We start from the raw sequence: 21952 nt of genomic DNA, 5'->3' as shown, positions 1-21952 counted from the left end.
ACATCTCGTTACAGAATTATTTTATGGAGTACGAGTATTTGATTACAAGCTTTCTTCGATACTTTTGTATAGATTCGAATGCAATTGACTTTAAGTTGACTTACCAGGGAATCTGCTCCAAAAAATCGTTTTTCTTTTTTTTTTCACCTTAAATCGAAATCACTGTTCGACATGGGTTCTATTTTTGATATTAAAGTATGTACTTCTACACCATTTTACCGTGGGAAATTCAAATATGGAAACAAAATATCGTTGTCAGGGATACTTTTTATGTAATATGTATATATATATATGTATATTCACAATTCATGCCAAACACAGAGATGTTATAGAGAAATACGGGTATGTTGCCGCATCCTGTAGCGATATAACGTGATAATTTCTTGTGCAACAGCAGGTGGGAAGAACAGACATCATTAGGTTCTTCCCCGCCACACCTATGTCATTAAGACCACCTGAAACATCTCATTAACTCGAATGGCGACAGCCGGTCGCTGCCTCGGCAGTAAAGCTTCACGCCTCCTAGGGGCAGGTGCAGGAGTGTAGGTAGGAGACCAAGATAAAGAATGAGCACCACATTTCTGTTGCGCTACATGTTACTACAAACTAATTCACTGGTGGAAAGGTAAAGGGAATGTGGCGTTGTTTGCTGTTCTCATGGTGTGGAGGGAGCCTAATGACCATATTACTGATTGTTATTTCTGTCTAACAAAATTTCAGGGCTTTACAAACAAAAAATCGAAGAGGCACATTGTTTACCCAGATCTGCCTTCAGCGAGAATGCCAGTGCAGCATTCCGACAACCTTCCAGTACCTTCAAGAGCTCGAGGTCACATTCCGAGTGACAGTGAAACAAGTAGTACTGAAGAAATCACAGATGATGATTCTTTATATCACTGCACAAGTGAGTCATCGCCACATTTGTTAACACAGGCAGATTTAAATGATTTAGTACGTGATGTAGGACTAAGTAAACAAAAGGCGCAGCTGCTTGGTTCAATATTACAAGTGTATAATCTACTGCACCAAAGTACTAAAATCAGTGTGTTGAGGCACAGAGAACATGCCTTTATTTCTTATTTTTCAACTGACGGAGCGCTGACATTTTGTAATGACGTTGCTCGCCTGATGAATGTGCTGTACTTCACTTATATTTCACAGGAGTGGAGACTTTTCATAGATGCATCGAAAACAAGTCTGAAGGGTGTTTTGCTCCATAACGGAAATAAAATACCCTCTGCTCCAGTAGCTTACGCTAGTTTGACAAAAGAGAATTACGAATTCGTACAAAGGATGCTAAATTCATTAAAATGCAATGAACACAAATGGAAAATATGTGCAGATTTCAAGGTACTTGCTATGGTACTGGGATTGCAACAAGGCTGCAGAGAGTATGCCTGTTTTCTTTGCGAGTGGGATAGTCGAGACCGAAATTCTCACTACGTGAAAAAGAAATGGCCTAGGCGAAGATGGAAAGTTGACGAAAAGAATGTACAATATGAAAGTCTGGTAGCTCCTGAATATATACTACTACCAACGCTTTACATCAAACTTGGCCTGATGAAACAATTCGTGAAGGCCTTGGATCCAACAGGCTGTGAGTTTGCATATCTAGCTTCCAAATTCCCCCGTCTTTCAGCTGCAGAAATAATGGAAGGTGTATTTGTGGGCCCACAAATCAGGGAGCTGCAGAAAGATGCAAATTTTGAAGCATGTTTAACTGATAAAGAAAAAACCGCATGGGACTGTTTCAAGATGGTGTCGGAAAACTTCCTCGGAAGAAGCAGAGCTACTAACTACAAAGCAATGGTGAAGGATATGATCAAAGCAGATCAGGATTTGGGGTGCAACATGTCTCTGGAGGTACATATGATGGACTCTCATCTGGACTATTTCACAGAGAATTGTAGTGACGTTTAGGATGAACATGGGGTAAGATTCCATAAAGACATTTCTACCATAGAAAGGAGCAATGAAGGGATGTGTGTACCTTCCATGTTAGCAGATTATTGCTGGAATATCATTCGAGAGAAGAAAGATTCACAATAACAGAGAAAAAAGTGATGTGTATTACAAGGCAGTGGCTCACTGTTTCTCAATTTTCTGTAATTTCTCATGTCAAATAAATGCTTCAAAGTGTATACACAAAGGTAACTGTGTTATATGTTCGATCCCATCCTCCATTAATGTGATGAACTTATAACATCATAAATATGTGCATTTGTTTGTCAAATTTCACCTCACGTTTGCTGCACTATATCAGAAACTGAAAAGAGAAATAAAATTGCGATTACTCATAAACTATCCCTGACAGAAAAAAGAATATAATAATTCCAATCCCAAAGAAAGCAGGTGCTGACAGATGTGAAAATTACCGAACTATCAGTTTAATAAGTTACAGCTGCAAAATGCTAACGCGAATTCTTTACAGACGAATGGAAAAACTGGTAGATGCGGACCTCGGGGAGGATCAGTTTGGATTCCGTAGAAATGTTGGAACACGTGAGGCAATACTGACCTTACGACTTATCTTAGAAGAAAGATTAAGAAAAGGCAAACCTAAGTTTCTAGCATTAGTAGACTTAGAGAAAGCTTTTGAGAATGTTGACTGGAATACTCTTTTTCAAATTCTAAAGGTGGCAGGGGTAAAATACAGGGAGCGAAAGGCTATTTACAATTTGTACAGAAACCAGATGGCAGTCATAAGAGTCGAGGGGCATCAAAGGGAAGCAGTGGTTGGGAAAGGAGTGAGACAGGGTTGTAGCCTCTCCCCGATGTTATTCAATCTGTATATTGAGCAAGCAGTAAAGGAAACAAAAGAAAAATTTGGAGTAGGTATTAAAATTCATGGAGAAGAAGTAAAAACTTTGAGGTTCGCCGATGACATTGTAATTCTATCAGAGACGGCAAAGTACTTGGAAGAGCAGTTGAACGGAATGGACAGTGTCTTGAAAGGAGGATATAAGATGAACATCAACAAAAGCAAAACGAGGATAATGGAATGTAGTCGAATTAAGTCGGGTGATGCTCAGGGAATGAGGTTTGCTATTTGGGGAGCAAAATAACTGACGATGGTGGAAGTAGAGAGGATATAAAATGTAGAGTGGCAAAGGCAAGGAAAGCGTTTCTGAAGACCAGAAATTTGTTGACATCGAGCATAGATTTAAGTGTCAGGGAGTCGTTTCTGAAAGTATTTGTATGGAGTGTAGCCATGCATGGAAGTGAAACATGGACGATAAGTAGTTTGGACAAGAAGAGAATAGAAGCTTTCGAAGTGTGGTGCTACAGAAGAATGCTGAAGATTAGATGGGTAGATCACATTGCTAATGAGGAGGTGTTGCATAGAATTGGGGAGGAAAGGAGTCTGAGGCACAACTTGATAAGAAGAAGGAACCGGTTGGTAGGACATGTTCTGAGGCATCAAGGGATCACCAATTTAGCATTGGAGGGCAGTGTGGAGGGTAAAAGTCGCAGAGGGAGACCAAGAGATGAATACACTAAGCAGATTCAGAAGGATGTAGGTTGCAGTAAGTAATGGGAGATGAAGAAGCCTGCACAGGATAGAGTAGCATGGAGAGCTGCATCAAACCAGTCTCAGGACTGAAGACCACAACAACAACAACAACAACATGGTGAAGTACGGGATACAAATTGTATATGTGTCGTCTTAATGCCTCTTCGCGTAGTTCAACTGAGGTACAGGTTGCTAATGTAACGTACGTCCATTTCCACGTGTTCGTTATCAGTGTACATATATAAAGGTAAGTATGGGATACAAATACACTCCTGGAAATTGAAATAAGAACACCGTGAATTCATTGTCCCAGGAAGGGGAAACTTTATTGACACATTCCTGGGGTCAGATACATTACATGATCACACTGACAGAACCACAGGCACATAGACACAGGTAACAGAGCATGCACAATGTCGGCACTAGTACAGTGTATATCCACCTTCTGCAGCAATGCAGGCTGTTATTCTCCCATGGAGACGATCGTAGAGATGCTGGATGTAGTCCTGTGGAACGGCTTGCCATGCCATTTCCACCTGGCGTCTCAGTTGGACCAGCGTTCGTGCTGGACGTGCAGACCGCGTGAGACGACGCTTCATCCATTCCCAAACATGCTCAATGGGGGACAGATCCGGAGATCTTGCTGGCCAGGGTTGTTGACTTATACCTTCTAGAGCACCTGGGTGGCACGGGATACATGTGGACGTGCATTGTCCTGTTGGAACAGCATGTACCCTTGCCCGTCTAGGAATGGTAGAACGATGGGTTCGATGACGGTTTGGATGTACCGTGCACTATTCAGTGTCCCCTCGACGATCACCAGAGGCGTACGGCCAGTGTAGGAGATCACTCCCACACCACGATGCCGGGTGTTGGCCGTGTGTGCCGCGGTCGTATGCAGTCCTGATTGTGGCGCTCACCTGAACGGCGCCAAACACGCATACGACCATCATTGGCACCAAGGCAGAAGCGACTCTCATCGCTGAAGACGACACGTCTCCATTCGTCCCTCTATTCACGCCTGTCGCGACACCACTGGAGGCGGGCTGCACGATGTTGGGGCGTGAGCGGAAGACGGCCTAACGGTGTGCGGGACCGTAGCCCAGCTTCATGGAGGCGGTTGCGAATGGTCCTCGCCGATACCCCAGGAGCAACAGCGTCCCTAATTTGCTGGGAAGTGGCGGTGCGGTCCCCTACGGCACTGCGTAGGATCCTACGGTCTTGGCGTGCATCCGTGCGTCGCTGCGGTCCGGTCCCAGGTCGACGGGCACGTGCACCTTCCGCCGACCACTGGCGACAACATCGATGTACTGTGGAGACCTCACGCCCCACGTGTTGAGCAATTCGGCGGTACGTCCACCCGGCCTCCCGCATGCCCATTATATGCCCTCGCTCAAAGTCCGTCAACTGCACATACGGTTCACATCCACGCTGTCACGGCAAGCTACCAGTGTTAAAGACTGCGATGGAGCTCCGTATGCCACGGCAAACTGGCTGACACTGACGGCGGCGATGCACAATTGCTGCGCAGCTAGCGCCATTCGACGGCCAACACAGCGGTTCCTGGTGTGTCCGCTGTGCCGTGCGTGTGATCATTGCTTGTACAGCCCTCTCGCAGTGTCCGGAGCAAGTATGGTGGGTCTGACACACCGGTGTCAATGTGTTCTTTTTTCCATTTCCAGGAGTGTATTATGTACGTAGCTCGTTCTGCATCGGTAGTACTAATATCTACGTAACAACAGACTGATAGTGATAGGATAGACCGGGGCAATGCCGACAACAGGGGCAATACCGACACTATAGGTTTCGATAGCAGAGCGGTGCTGCGTAGTGCTGCACCCTTGCGGACGACACCACAACTAGCGCTCAGTGTGTTTCTGTCTTCTAAGCATGCCAGTAGTTTTGTGGTATCTTATCTTAAAATTTTATAGTTTTCGGTGTAAAGAAGGACTTCTGAACTAGCTAATACTCCAATCATTTGTGTCACTAAAATACAACATATACAGCTAGATATTACATATTTTAACGAACATTTTGGTATAGTAGTTGTAACATTTCAAAGTGTGTAGTAGTCTGTAGGGTTAGCTATCCGCCAACTTGTCACTCCGGGGTAAAGCCGACATCCCACTACGGGGTAATATCGACAGGGTGTCGATATTTCCCCATCTGTTCTAATGTGTTATGGGGGATTGTTAATGCCTATAAGTTTGCTTTTTATTGTATTCCAGATGGTGAGATCGAGAAAACGGACGACTGAGAGGGGTAAATGGGATGAACAAACTCTTAAAAGGGCATTTGAGTTAGTTGAAAGTGGTAGATCAGTAAAGAGCATCGCCGCGGCATAAGGAATTCCCAGAATAACGCTACATGATCGCTTAAAAGCAAAAGCAGCAGCCAAACCAGCGTTAGGAAGAAAACCCTATCTTACACCCGAACAGGAACCTATTCTAGCTGATCATATAAAGCAATTGTCAAACCAATTCTATGGTATCACATTAACAGACTTACGCTGATTTGCATACGACCTTGCAGAAAACTTAAATATTAAGCATAGCTTTAACAAAGGAACAAAAATGGCAGGTGAGGTCTAAGATGGCCGGTTTCCGCAAAAGGAACCCAACCTTAAGCCTTAGGCAGCCTTCTGCAACAAGCCTTAACCGAATTCTGGCTTTTAATAAATCTGAAGTTGATTTATTCTTTTCAAACTTGGATAAAGAATATCAAAAACATCAATTTAAGGCAACAAGAGTATTCAATATGGATGAAACTCGGATATCAACAGTTCAAAAGCCAGGATAGTCTAAAGGCCAACATTAGGTAGGCTCTGCAACGAGTTGGGAACGAGGGAGGAATATTATGGTGGTCTGCGCGGTAAGTGCTTCTGGAATTTACATCCCACCCATGTTCATCTACCCTGGAAGCAGATGCCTCCTCAGTTGGAAAAAGGAGGGTCAGCTGGGGCCATACATAGATGTTCACATAACGGATAGTTAAACGAAGATATTTTCAATGATTGGCTTAAGCACTTCAAAGAGAACGCCAAACCAACCAAGGAAGACCCTGTGTTATTAATTATGAACAACCAAAGGAGTCACATTTCTGTAGATAGCTATGAGTTTTGTAGAGCTAATTATATTCACGAGGTTTCAACACCACCACATACGTCACACAAATTGCAGCCTTTAGATTTCGCTTTTTACAGTCCTCTCAAGAAGGCATTCAACATTCAGTGTGACAGCTAATCGCTTCGAGAAGATATCAGTTTATGATATTGCTTCGATCTTCAATGAAGCTTACACGAATGTCGCAACCATGGAGAAGGGAGTATCAGAATTTGGTGCAGCAGGGATCTTCCCGTACAAACCAGAAAAGTTCAGTGATTTGCATTTTATCTCTGAGAATAGACTCCAAACTCCAGTCATCATTGACCCAGAATATGTTGATAAACCAACGAATGTCGATGGTGTTCACGATGGGAATAATGCAGTCACTGAGGAGCCTGCAAACACAAATCAGGCAAGGGCTGAACATTCACAGCTTTCCTCGAGAACCACTAACTTGAATTTCTCTGGACCTTATGCTAATCCAGTAGCTTGCTCCTCAAAGTCGGATCCTGGAACAACACCATCTCCAGAAACCTCTCAGGATACAACTCACTTCAGAGAAGCCTTAGAAGCTTTATCGCCTATGCAACAACAACAACAGCAACCTCACGATGGTGTCAAACAAAAAGTTGACAGGAAGCAACATTCCATTATTATGACGTCCACACCCATGAAAACTGTAATGGAGGAAGCACAGAAGAAAAGAGTCACTAAAGATATGAAAGCTAAGCGTAGATTAGAAAAGGTAATTGGTGACCCAAAGCCGGCAGCTGTGGCTTAGCGGTTCTAGGTGCTTCAGTCCGGAACCGCGCTGCTGCTACGGTCGCAGGAACGAATCCTGCCTCGTGCATGAATGTCTGTGATGTCCTTAGGTTAGTTAGGTTTAAATAGTTGTAAGTCTAGCGGACTGATGACCTCAGATGTTAAGTCCCATAGTGCTTAGAGCCATTTGAACCATTTTGATGACCCAAAGATTGTTCCAAAACTTAAACTTAAGCTTTTGAAGAAGTCAGGTCAAGTCGAGGGTAAACCCAAAATAAAATCAAGCACTACCAAATGCAAGGCCACATACAAAGGCAAAAAAAGAAGAAAAGGTGCAGCAAACATATTTCTTTTGAAGAAACATCTTCTGAAGAAGATATAGATGAGTCAACGTTATGCGACGACGATGAAATGGACGACAGAATAGATTTATTTTCCAAAGACAGTGAAATGCATTTCGTCTGTGGGGAATATGGCATTAAAACCGAACTGTGGTATCGGTGTGTATTTTGTGGGAAGTGGGCACACGCATACTGTAGCGGCTATGATTCTCCTGACAATTACATTTGTGACTTTTGCTCTACTTCTTAAAATGTTTTGTTTTCTTTTCAGACTTATTTGTCATATTTATCTATAGTCATGAGGTACTATTATAAGTATCATCTATAACTTTGTAACAATATACATTTTATTGATGTACATTCATGTTATTATTTCTCACTAATGTCGACATTACCCCAAAGTGACGTCGAAATTGCCCCGGCGACTGGGGAAATACCGACATGCAGTAGACATTACTATATACGGGTTTTTCACTTTATAAATGTAATTAGCTTCACAAAACTATATTTTTAATGAAAGCAGAAATCCCCAATTAAACTTTAGGTACCTCAATAAAAACCGTAACTAAATCAGTAAAAATTTAAAAATTGAAAATGTCTTAAGGTGTCGGCTTTGCCCTGGTCTACCCTAGTGGAGGCGAAATAAACAACACATGTAAAATTTGTATCCCATGCTTCAGTTAGGGTTTAGTGAAGCCTGGGGTACATAGTTCAACTGAACAACAGGACACTAATGCTGGTGAAAACGAAGAAATCAACGTACGCCAAACTTGTATCCCGTACTGCACTTAAGCAATACATTTCGAATGAGGTTCGAATACAACTCATATATACGTGACGTGATGTATTCTATGCTAACAATATTTTCCATATATTTTTTCCCTTTGATTTTCCAGAGAACTAATACGATACAAAGACGCGATATCCTTAACGTGAAAATACTACTGGTCTTTATATATGTCAACTATATGTTTCGTCTCTGGTATTCCTTCGTTTCTGAACATTCTTGTCAGCTCTTTCATCTGGGTAATAAATGCTCTCTGGCCAATTCTGACGTCATTGGTCAAAGCCAACCGGTTGTATCCCCTGCTTCACTGCCCCCCCTCCCCCCCCCCCTGCTTCACTAGACCCCGAAATTCTAAATGAACACACATTTTTTAAACATAAATACTGTCTTGAAAACCGTATTGACATGATAGAACACGAAAAGGGACAGCAATATGCAAAACAAAACACACAGACCAGAGATAAAACTCAAAGGAATATAAGAAGCATGGAGGTAAAAAAAGAAGGAAGGTGGCACTACAGACTTTAAAGCCAGAGTGGGCGATGCCTCCCACCATTTTAAGCAGCCCAAAACATTAGCAGACTGCTGTTTACAATTGCTTCTTGCTCGTTATTTCCGTCCTGTGTTCGCAATAGCTGTTTTAAACACTAAAATTACAGTGCTTACATGGGCAACATGTTGCAAGGAAGGCAATTTCGAGCGTGTTTCTGTTCTTGAGAGCGTCTTTACTCTAGTAATCGGACACAATTGGCCTCGTTAATGTAACTTGATTTTTGCTACTCTATTACGGATAAACAGAAATAGAAGGTTAAAAAATGGTTTAAATGACTCTGAGCACTACGAAACTTAACTTCGGAGGTCATCAGTCCCGTAGAACTTAGAACTACTTAAACCTAACTAACCTAAGCACAGCACACACATCCATGCCCGAGGGAGGATCCGAACCTGCGACCGTAGCGATCGCGCGGTTCCAGACTGTAGCACCTAGAACCGCTCGGCCACAGAAATAGAAGGAAGTGATGTGAAAAGCATGCTTTCGTAATCCATTGAATTCAATTTTTACTGTATTTGTACCGATAGTAAATGAAACTGGAAGTCCGAAACCGATGCTTGTTTGCTTACTCGTTTCGTTACTGCATCTTGTTTGTTACATTTTCAGCTCGTATGCACAACATTTTTAGTGTACACGTTTGCAAAAAAACTTGCATGTGTGTTGTTTGCTTGCCCATAAACGCGTGCAGTGAGGAAAGAAGCAAGGTGTGCTGTCGTATCTTGTGCATATCAACAAAGTGAATTATTATTGAAATGTCAAAGAAACAGAACTGATAGAGGAATACCTCCATGCAGAATACAGTTATTGTTTAATTAGTTTGCCAGTGCATTAGTCTCACTGTAATTTAACCATCTTCTCGCTTTGACATCTTCCCTATGATGCGTCATTCAGTGCGTGGCCAATAGCAGCAATTTACTGGGTAAAAAACGATATGATTTTTTACCTATCTTCCAGCATTGTGGAATTCTGTAAATGTGATTAAGGGAATGGTTTAAAACGCTTCAGACCCCTTAAAATAGGTATTTTGCTTTACCATGTTACTTTCTAGTAATGGTGGCCTAGAAACCAGAGGAAGTGGCAAGTTCAAGATGAGGTACACTTGTCTGACACAGAGCGTGAAAGCGCAAGATCGGGTATACTTGTCTGGCACAGAGCGTGAAAGTTGAAGTTGCGTGAGATTGGTAAAATATAGTGACAAGATGAGCAATGTGTGATGATGCTAGATAGTGGTAATAAAAGGGTGATTGTACTGAATATAATAATAATAAAGGAGACAGTAAGAGCAACTGAGAAACCATATGCCTGAGATAATGTCACTAATGAGTAAAATGATTACATTGAAATGACAAAAGTCGTGGGACAGCTATAGGAACGCATACAGATGGCGGTAGTATCGCGTACACATGATATAAAACGATAGCGCATTGCCGGAGTTGTCATTTGTACTGAGGTGATTCATGTGGAAATGTGTCTTACTTGATTATGGCCGCACCAAGGAGTAGCAGTTGGAGTTAGACACATGGGACAGTATGTTTCCGAAATCGTTAAGGAATTCAGTATTCCGAGATCCACAGTGTCAAGTGTGTGCCCAGAATACCAAATTTCAGGCATTACCTCTCACCACGGACAACACAGTGGCCGACGGCCTTCACTTAACGACAGAGAGCAGCGGCGTTTGCGTAGAGTTGTCAGTGCTGAAGCAACACTGCGTGAAATAACCGCAGAAATGAACGTGGGACGTACGACGAACGTGTCACTTCGGACAGATTGGTGAAATTTGGCGTTAATGGGCTGTGGCAGCCTTTACTAACGGCACATCATCTGCAGCGACGCTCTGCTCTTGACTGTATTGGTTGGGTCCTCGACGACTGAAAAACAAAGGCCTGGTCAGATGATTTCCGATCTCATTTCGTAAGAGCTGATGGTAGGGTTCGAGAGTGGTGCAAACCCCACGGAGCCATGGACGCAGGTTGTCAAGAAGGCATTGTGCAATTTGGTGATTGCTCCAGATTGGTGTGAGCTGTGTTTACATGGAATAAACCGATCATTGACTGGAAATGATTATGTTCGGATAGTTGGAGACCATTTGGAGCCATTCATGGATTTCATGTTCCCAAACAACGGCGGAATTTTTATGGATGATAATGGGTCACGTCACTAGGGTACAGTTGTTCGTGATTGGTTTCAAGAACAGTTTGGACAGTTCGAGTGAATGATTTGGCCACACAGATCGTCCTACATGAATCCCATCGAATATTTATGGGACATAATCGAGAGATCAGCTCGTGCACAAAATCCTGCACTGGAAACAGATTCACAATTATGGACGGGTTTAGAGGTGGTATGGCTCAATGTTTCTGCAGTGGACTTCCAATGACTTGTTCAAACCGTACCACGTTGAGGTGCTGTACTGCGCCGGTTGAAGGATGCCCGACACTAAATTAAGAGGTATCCCACGACTTTTGTCATTTCGGTATATTTGGCAATAAATTAATGGCTTCTAAGTTCCGTATTGTTACTCAGTGAATGCTTTTCGATCCCTCTCTTTACGATTATCCCGACATCCCTGCTCCACACATTCTGCAACCACAATTGAGAGATTGCACTGTTTGATACTTTCATCCTTTCAGATGTAAGGTCCTCACGTATATGGTCACTCCTGATTTTGCTAATTTCTTCTTTGCTTGAAAAGGCTTTCATTATACTACGGTAGGCCCGGTGTTTTTTCGAATCTGGCATTTTGCTTCCGGCTCTGTGGCTCTTATCGGTGCCGCATCTTGAGACTTGTGTACCTAGTTTTTCATAGGGAGTTTTGAAGAATACTTCTTCTGTGTATTCGTCAGGTTACTATGGTGCTGTCGGCATGGTAATTGCACCAAATTTTATTCAAACTGCATAGAAATAACTTTGCAAGTCATATACGCAGATATGAGTGTAGCTATTGGTGCATCGTGTGGACGTGTAATGTTGCAGAATACCCGCCAAATATCTGAGCGTGTCAGTGGGCAGCGTGCACATATCGTCCGGCTCCAGAGTGAAGCTGTCCGCAGTCTTTGTCCACTCCAAATACAACCGCACCACAAACCAGAACGATATCGCTGTTCTCAGGGTAAGTTTATGCGTCCTAGTCTGGTCAGTCATATGTACATTTTCATCTATCATGAAAGTTATTACGTCACATCATTGTCAATTTTTCGACTATCTCGCCAGCAACTTTTTGCAAAAACACGTTATGTATTAAACTGCAGCAAACTAGGACTAGCTATTAGACGTAAACAGTGCAGACATCCATTTTAGAATCAACGGAATTCCACTGGCAAAGTTGTCAGGAGCTAAACTGCATCAGTATAAAAGCCCATTTAAGCACTGGGCAACTGGATGAGGTGGAGATGATAATATTTTATCTACTCTTAGATGGACTGAAGTTCTTTATATTTTTCTGAATATGAAATTGTCAGTATTATTTGACATGGAGTACGTCTTCTTTGCTTAGAATATGGTCTAGGTTTTCAAACGTTCTTCGGGAAAATACATACTTTCAAACGTTGTTCTACAGGCCATATTACTAATATTTTCACTACGTGTGCATAGATTACCTAAGCGCTCTCACGGGGATGCAATGACAACGATAGCACCCAGATGGTTGTCACGCAGGGGACAGACGGGTGAGCTGTTGAAAAATTGCTTACAATAACGAATGTAAATAATTGAACAGTAAAGGCGAAAGGACATTTTTAGTACTCGTAAACGGAGTAAGTCTTCATCGAGTGGAATTTGTAAGTACGAGGACTGATCAACAATAACTCAGACTCATTTCTTTCGCAGATGTTTATTACTCAATTTCATGCTCTTTTTCAGAGTCCTCCCCTCCTACTTGAATGTTCTTTTTATTGCATCTCCGACAGTCCTCAAACACATGCCGTAGGCCATTCATCGTCGTCTCCTTGAGAATCGCCTCACTTTTGTTGAGCACTGCTTCAAAGTTCTTAAATCGAATGCCCTGAAGCTTTGTTTTTAGTGATGGGGATACCAAAAATCACTAGATGTGGGATCGGAGCTGTAAGACGGATGCCGTACACAGGTATTGTTGAACTGACCCAGACACTACATGAATTGATTTGAGACATGACACGACACATTGTGAAGTCGCTACCTTGTTCAAATGGTTCAAATGGCTCTAAGCACTATGGGACTTAACATCTGAGGTCATCAGTCCCCTAGACTTAGAATTACTTAAACCTAACTAACCTAACGACATCACACACATTCATGCCCGAGGCACGATTCGAACCTGCGACCGTATTTTATATAAAAACCCACTCCTTTCAGATATTCATGGTACGGATAGGAAACTATCGCATGAAAAAATCTATTGCAGGCTTTGTTGATCAGCTCTCGCATAGTCTGATTAAAATTAGTTGTTAGTTGCCCACTTCCCGGCATGGTAATCAGTAGAGCAGTAGAGAACTGCAGACCCATGTCTGACCCACAACGTCTTCACTGAGCTGCGATGCGCGAGACAGTGGGTGAATTAATTTTTCGTAGACTCCTGCAGGTTTCCAAAGATTACCGATACGACCTCTCAGACTGATAAGAGTGCGGACTCTGTGTTTAGCCATGCGGCGCTCACTCAGCTGTGTTGCGGAATGTACAGGCGCGATGCGCCTATTGTTGACTACTACACCTCCCTCTGCAACCAGACATAGTCCGCCTCCTTAGCTGAGTTGTCAGTGCGTCCAATCGCCCTGCAGCAGGTCCGGGTTCGATTCCCGGCTGGGTTGGAGGTTTTCTCCGCTTGGGGTCTGCGTGTTGTGTTGTTCCCGTAATCATTTCATCATCATCGACACGAAAGTCGCCCAGTGAGGCGTCAACTCGGAGGCCAAACATCCCCAGATGGGGCCTCCCGGCCAGCAATGCCATACGATTGTTTCATTTCATTGTGACGTAGCTAACTTATGTTGCATCAGCCGTATAGCAGGACTACATCTGCTGGGTCACTCTTGGCTAGAGCTTGCCCGCGAGAAGGCTAGTGACGAAACTGCCGGCTGAGTGAAGCTTAGTTTGTCAGCGTGCTACAAACCGTCAATTTGGCCTCTAGCTAGCAGATGGCAGGAGGCTCCAGGTCTGCAAATCAGTGGAGGAGGAGACGGTAGTTCAAAGCAGCCAAGTCCAGCAGGCCAGACAGGCTGCTGTCACATTGGTGGCGGTCATCTGGGGATGATAGGCAGCTTGTCACATCTCCCTTCTCAGAATTGGCTCACTGCAACTGGACAGAAGGCGCGGGCTCCCGGGACGCACTCCCAGGCTGCCGGCTACTCAGCTGTAGTTGACGCAGCCAACGGCATTGCTGCATAGATAACATCGGTTCCCGTCCGATCACCGAAGTTAAGCGCTGTTGGGCTCGGCTAGCACTTGGATGGGTGACCATCCGGTCTGCCGAGCGCTGTTGGCAAGCAGGGTGCACTCAGCCCTTGTGAGGCAAACTGAGGAGCTACGTGATTGAGAAGTAGCGGCTCCGGTCTCGTAAACTGACATACGGCCGGGAAAGCGGTGTGCTGACCACACACCCATCCGTATCCTCATTCAGTGATGCCTGTGGTCTAAGGATGACACGGCGTTCGGTCGGTACGTTGGGCCTTCCAAGGCCTGTTCGGACGGAGTTTAGTTTGGTTTTAACTGAACAGAAGAAGGACTTGGAAGTCCTTGTATTTGCAGGTGTCTTTCGGAGACAGTGACGTTATCCTCTGGTGAGAATCACCGAATGTGCCTGCTTTTCTGTTCCTGACAGCGCTCTTCGCTACATCATAGTTTCCCCGTCTTTCATTTCTGGCTTTCAGCTCGTAGCTTCTCTCAGTGTCAGAGTGCTGAAGGCCGTTCTTGTGAATGATTTACGCGGTGGCACCATACTGCCTGTGGTTGATTGAAAGGCATTATGCTCCTATGTGTGTTCGCATTTCAGTTGACAACACCATCACGACCGGGTTTGGACGCAGTAAAACATCTTTCTAGCTTGAAGTTTGCCTAGGTAGTCAAGTCCAAGATTCGCCAACTTGTGACAACACTGCCATGTGCCCACAACCACTTTTAGCATTGTGGTCACTAATGAATTTATACCACTGTTACCTACCGCATCAACGTGAAGATTTGAGTCTCTTCCGTCTCCCCAACTAAGAGGCCCAGACTAAAGACTGACACGTGCGTACCCGTGTCTCCTAAACATTTATTTTCCTTGCCGTTTACTACGCCTAATAGTCTGCATTGTGTATCTGCACACGTCGGTGCAGTATTGTGTCCTACGGGAATGGTTGCCGACGGGTGATGCTTTACGGCCTGCGCTTACCGGAAGCTTCTGCAGATGCTCTTCTTCCTGTTTTTTATTTCTATACTCCTGTGTTTTATGCCACACTATCCGCAGTCCAACTGACGGCACTGCTTCTGCAGATGGCTCTTACATCCACATCTGTAACTCTTAATTTCAAAGGCGAAGACCCTATAAGATTATAGGTTATCACTATGAAAGCGAGTCCCCTATACTGTTTCTCCTTCGACAGGAATTAAAATTGACGGCGATAGCGTGTTAATGGAAAGTAAATAATCGGACTATGTTTCGTTAACTGAGAGATAGCTTGTTGAAGGGAAGCAGCTGTTATTGTAATGGGAATCAAACCAACGGTATTATAGTTGTAAACTAAATCAAAATACTGTCACCAGCGTATTTGGCGAAGTAATTCCAAATAAATATACGGTTAATAAAGTAATGTAACTACTGTTTTGAACTCTACTTGAAACAGAAAGCTGTTTGGTAAATTGTACACGAAAACAACAGCTCACTGAATATGTATTAGCAAAGCAGCTTGCCACGAGCAATACAAATACGTGCTTAAATGTATCGGATTAGCAGCAAACTGTTTCGCACTAACGTATACTGTATGTGTAGAAGTGTGAACAATAATGTTCATCAAAAAGAACTACTTTACACTGAAGCGCCAAAGAAACTGGTATATGCATGCGTATTCGAATACAGAGATATGTAAAAAGGCAGAATGCGGCGCTGTAGTCGGCAAAGCCTACATAAGACTAGTGTCTGGTGCAGTTGCTAAATTGGTTACTGCTGCTCCAATGGCAGGTTATCAAGATTTAAGTACGTTTGAATGTGGTGTTATAGTCGGGACACGAGCGATGGGACACAGTATCTCAGAGGTAGCGGTGAAGTTGAGGTTTCCCTATACGACCATTTCACGGGTGCACTGTGAATGTCAGGAATCCGGTAAAACATCAGATCTCCGACATCGCTGCTGCCGGAAATAGATCCTGCAAGAACGGGACCAACGAATCGATCAACGTGACAGAAGTGCAGCCCTTCCGCAAACTGCTGCAGATTTCAATGCTGCGCCATCAGCAAGTGTCAGTGTGTGAACCATTCAAAGAAACATCATCGATATGGACTTTCGGAGCGGAGGGCCCACTCTTGCACCTTTGATGAATACACGGTGCAAAGCCTTACTCGTCGCCCGTCGACATTGGACTGTTGATTACTGGAAACATGTTGCCTGGTCAGATGAATCTCGTTTCAAATTGTATCGAGCGGATGGACGCGTACGGGTATGGTGGAGACTCTGTAATGGTGTGGGGCTCGTGCAGTTGGAGTGATGTGGGTCCTCTGATAGGTCTAGATACGACTCTGACAGGTGACAAGTACGAAAGCATTCTGTCTGATCACCTGCATCCAATCGTGTCCATCTGCATCCCGATGGATTTGCTCAATTCAAGCAGGACAATGCGACACACCACACGTCCAGAGTTGTCACAGGTTGGCTTCAGGAACACCCTTCTGAGTTTAAACACTTCCGATGGCCACCAAACTGCCCAGACATGAACATTATTGAGCATATATGGGATGCCTTGTGACATGCTGCTCGCAAGAGATCTCCTCCCCTCGTCCTCTTACGGATTTATGGACAGCTTTTCACGATTCTGGTGTCATTTCCCTCCAGCACTACTTCAGACATTAGTCGAGTCCATGCCACGTCGTGTTGCGGCACTTCTGCGTGCTCGCAGGGTGCTACACGGTAATAGGCAGGAGTACCAGTTTCTTTGACTCTTCAGTGTATAATGGAGAAGCACATATAGATTGGCCACTCGGTGCCTTTAATACTACACTACTGAATGATAGTAATTTGGAAATAGTTATCAAACTTTCATATTATCTAACACGAACACTATTTGTTTCATGATTCATTTGTATTATACAGATCGTAAATGAAGCATGCAGGCCGTGAATCTGGTCTGGTTTTAATAAGCTCTTACCAGTTATGATTTTAATAATACATATGTCTCTAGGATAATTACTGAACCTTAGAAATCCTTCACTGTAAAATTTTCTAAACTTATTTCTTAACATAAGGTGAGGGAGCCGAAAACTGTTCTAGTGGCTGGGGTCTGCACTAACATTTCGAACAAGACGCAGTAATAATCCACGTATAAACACACGTAAGAAATTAAAAAATTAAATGCAAATAAAAAGAGCAGTACAGATAAGGTAAGTGGAGAGTGGAGGCCTTTGAACTGTTATGGCCTATACTTGGTTTTTATTGTCACTGTTCTGTTATGCAGGTTTTACTATTGTGCAAAACTTTTAATGAAAAATTGAAGTAATACCTCCAATTACTCCCATTTCAACACCCATTCTTTTGAAATACCGGTACTTTGATTATCATATGAAGCCTTTCACACAAAATATTAAGTAACCGCTTAACGAAGTAACGGACGTTATCGTTAGTTAGCTTTGAGATTGGACGTGGTGAGTTGATGCTAACCAAGAAAGCCGTTAAGGCGACAAAGTCACCATTATCAACACCTTGTTGACTTTGAACGAGGTCGCATAATAGGGCTACGAAAAGCTAGATGTTCCTTCTGTGATATTACAGAAAGATTTGGCAGGGATTCAGCCACTGTGCACGATTTTCGTCAGCTGTGGGCACGATAATCTACGGTCACAAGAAGACCAGACTCCGGGTGGCCAAGTGGTAGTACTGAGACGGAAGACCATGGTATTCAGCTTATGGCTCTGGTGCATCGCACTGCATCTGCAGCAACAATATGAGCAGCAACTGGCACTATAATGACAGAAGAAAATAAGAACTTTCAGCATTGCATTTCAAATCGGTTACTTCAAGGACAGATACGAGCCAGACGCCCTGTAGCGTGCATTCCACCCATGCTTAACCACCACCATTTGCAGCTTCAGTGGTGTGAAGCGACAAATCATTGGAGGGCCGGATGGAGGTCCCTTGTGTTTTCTGATGAAAGTTGGTTCTGCGTTGGTACCAGTGATGACCATGTGTTGGTTAGAAGGAGGCAAGCTGAGGACCTGAAACCAACCTGTATGCATGCTAGATACACTACACTAACACCTGGAGTTACGGTCTGGGGTGCGATTTTGTATGACGGTAGGAGCATTCTTATGGTTATCCCACACTCTTGACTGCTAAATTGAATGTCAATTTGGTGATATGACCTGTTATGCTACCATTCTTAAGCAGCATTCCAGGGTTTGTTTTCCAACACGATCACGCTCGTCCACATACCGCTGTCGCAACCCAACTTGCTCTAAACAGTGTCGACATGTTCCCTTGGCCAGCTCGATCACCAGATCTGTCTCCAGTCGGGCGCACATGGGACATCATCGAACGATAACTCCAGCGTCATTCACAAACAGCATTAACCGTCCCTGTATTGACCGATCAAGTGCAACAGGCATGCAACTCCATCCACAAACAGACATCTGACACCTGATCAACACAATGCGCGCACGTAGCTTTGATATCTTGCGACGTTTCGGGAAGTGTCATACTACCCATCTTTTGGCGAAGTGTCGAGATTCGCGGAGAGGGGCTATTTATATGCGCGGTCACCCCCCTCCACTAGACCTCGGGTGGCTGCGGTGGACCAGCGGCGTGAGCGCGGTGGTGAGGCTGGCGGTCGCCACCGGCGGCCGCTCTCGGTTCTCGGTGTAAGCCTTCTGGCCGCGTCCGCGGAGGAGGACGTTGACGGGCGCGCTCCCAAAGGACTGCCGCTATCGCAGGGTTCCGTGCTGCGCTGAGTTGGTATCCCTCATCTCTATTCACCAGATTGTCGTGAATCCTTATTTCTATGGATTCTTTGATAACGCTTTCCCAGAAGCCAGATGCTCGGCACAGTACCTTCGTGTTTTAGAAGTTGAAGGTGTGTTGATTTATGCTGTGTTCTTCTATGGCTGATTTTTCTGTGTGACCTAGTCGCACATATGTGATATGTTCTTCGCAGCGTTTAGATACCTGTGTTTGTCCAATGTATTGTTTTCCGCATTCGCATTGTATGCTGTATACTCCTGGTGTTTTAAGGTCCAGCGCGTCTTTGGCAGAACCTAGGAGCTCCCTCGTCTTCGGTGGTGGTCGGAGAATGATTTTGATATTGTATTTGCCCAGAAGTCGTGCAATTTTGGCCGAGAGCGGACCCACGTACAGAAGAAACGCGAGTCATTTGTCTTCTTCATCATCATCATCATCTTCTTCTGGGATTTTCGCTGCTTCTTTCTTCCTGGAAAAGAACTGGACGCTGCCACAATCGCAGTCCTCAGAAAAGGACTGAATTTCGTCCCCAGAACGATCCCGAGACGAGACATTATCAGCGGAGTGGAAGGAGCAGTACGAGGGCTTCCAAAGGAGGAGGCAGACGGGAAACTTGCAGAATAATCGACAGATCTCGATTACCTAAAAATTAAATATCTGCGGAAGAACGAGTAGCTCTCCGGTCCCTTAGAGATGACCCTGATATAACGATCCTATCAGCGGACCAAGGGAACGCTACAGTGCTATTAAGTACTGCCGAGTACCTGTAGAAAATAAACCTGGTGCTACAAGACGAGGCCTACAAGAGGCTGAAGAGGGATTCAACCCCGACGCTGAGTAGAAAGATGATAGCTCTGCTGAAGAAATCTGACTTACCTAAGCCAATGAAGAAGCGGCTGTACCCCCGAGCACCAGCGATACCACGCCTCTACGGACTCCCCAAGATCCACAAGGAAGGGATACCTCTGAGTCCGATTGTGGACTCCATCAACTCTCACAGTTACGGACTTGCTAAATACATAGCGACACTGCTCAAACCCCTTCTGGGACACTGCAGCCACCACGTGAGACACTCAGCCGAATTCGTAAAAATACTCAGGGACATGCGACTACAAAGTGAGGACGTGCGACTACAAAGTGAGGACGAACTCGTGAGCTTCGACGTGACGTCGCTTTTCACGAAAGTGCTCCTTCAAGACTCCTTGGCATTTTTAGCTCAGCATTTTCAACCACAAACAGTCAGCCTGTTCGAACACTCACTAACAGCCACCTACTTTCAGTGCAACGGGGAATTCTTCGAGCAGATCGACGGTGTGGCTATGGGCTCCCCATTGGCTCCTGCGATTGCAAACCTCTATATGGAACATTTCGAGGAGGTGGCCCTTCAAACTGCCGGGCAGAAACCAAAGCACTTCTTCCGCTATGTCGACGACACTTTTGTCGTGTGGGGACATAGGAAACAGGCGCTAGATGAGTTTCTGGAACACTTCAACAGCATCCATCCGGATATCAAATTTACAATGGAAATGGAGGAAAATGGATGCCTCCCCTTCCTAGATATTTTAATTAAGATTAAGGCAGATGGTTCACTAGGCCATGCAATACATAGGAAGACGACACACACAGACCTATACATTCATGCAACAAGCTGCTACCATCCAGCACAAAGACAAACAGTACTGACCACCCTGGTACATAGGGCGCCCACCGTCTGCGACAAAGACAGCCTACCATCCGAGCTGCACCACCTGAGGGAAATCTTCCAACAAAATGGCTACAGTGAAACGCAGATCAACAGGGCGCTTAAAAGGAAGAAGGAAGCAGCGAGAACCCCAGAAGAAGATGAAGAAGTAGAAGAAGACAAACGACTTGCGTTTCTTCAGTAGACAGCTCTCCGCGAATCTCGACACTTCGCCAGAAGATGGGTAGTATGACACTTCCCGAAACGTCGCGAGATATCAACGCTACACACGGCTGGAGACCCGAGAAACCTTCATCAATAGATAAATTTGATTCCGAAATTTCATTACTCTGCATTAATTAACTTTTGGTGTTGCTACTTTTCCGTTTGTCTAACATCTTAATATATTTACACCAGGAAGGGAAAAAAATTATAAAAAAGAACATTTGCAAATCAATTCTGGTAACTAACTTTGCGGGAAAATTAGAGCAATTATTTCCATACGTATCAGTTTAAAGAACGTATATAACACAACCAATGCCGGACGTAAGTGTTACAGCCCGATTGTTGCTACGCCCTTCAGCAGCAATAGCATTTCCCTCCAACTGTGCGGCGATTATAATAACCACACACGCATTAGACGGATTCTCCATTCTGACACTGCGTGATATGCGAGTGGGGATACCCCGTAAAAAGACGCCGAGAGCCCTATTTTCGGCTTCACACTGGAGGGCTCAATCAGCCTCTGCACTCTGCGTCATCTCATAGTCTTTCGGAAGATGTCGTAGAACGACTCCACAGATTCACTGGGCTTCTGTGCCAAATAACTACGAATTACCCTGAAGAATCTCGTGCTTTTCTGTTTTCTGCAGCGCTTGTTCAGACCGTTAGCTGTTTGTGCCTTACTAAGTGTTTCATGATACATAATGTTTGTTTTAGCCTCGCATATTAACCGTAAATTAGGTATGTGTAGACATGTCTCCACTTCGTTACTAAATAAGTTACATCCGCCGTTGTTTTCCCGCAAAAAGACGTTATTAAGTTGGCTGCCAATGGACCCACAGAAGGAGGGTGTACGCTCAACACTATATTGTGTGTTTC

At 44.3% G+C, this 21952-nt stretch overlaps 1 protein-coding gene across 2 annotated transcripts in view; it reads left to right on the top strand.

Annotated features, from left to right (window-relative positions):
• The window catches only part of LOC126356030 (chymotrypsin-1-like), a 141485-nt gene that overhangs the window by 67876 nt on the left and 51657 nt on the right, over positions 1-21952 (top strand). For both annotated transcript variants that reach the window (XM_050006684.1, XM_050006685.1), the window contains exon 4: positions 12035-12170. In XM_050006684.1, coding sequence (XP_049862641.1) covers positions 12035-12170 — 136 coding nt within the window. The remainder of the gene's footprint in view (positions 1-12034; positions 12171-21952) is intronic.

The sequence above is a fragment of the Schistocerca gregaria genome, chromosome 3, assembly GCF_023897955.1.
Source record: "Schistocerca gregaria isolate iqSchGreg1 chromosome 3, iqSchGreg1.2, whole genome shotgun sequence".
NCBI lineage: Eukaryota > Metazoa > Arthropoda > Insecta > Orthoptera > Acrididae > Schistocerca > Schistocerca gregaria.
The sequence above is the reverse complement of the archived record's forward strand: the minus strand, read 5'-3'. Positions and strand labels throughout refer to the sequence as shown.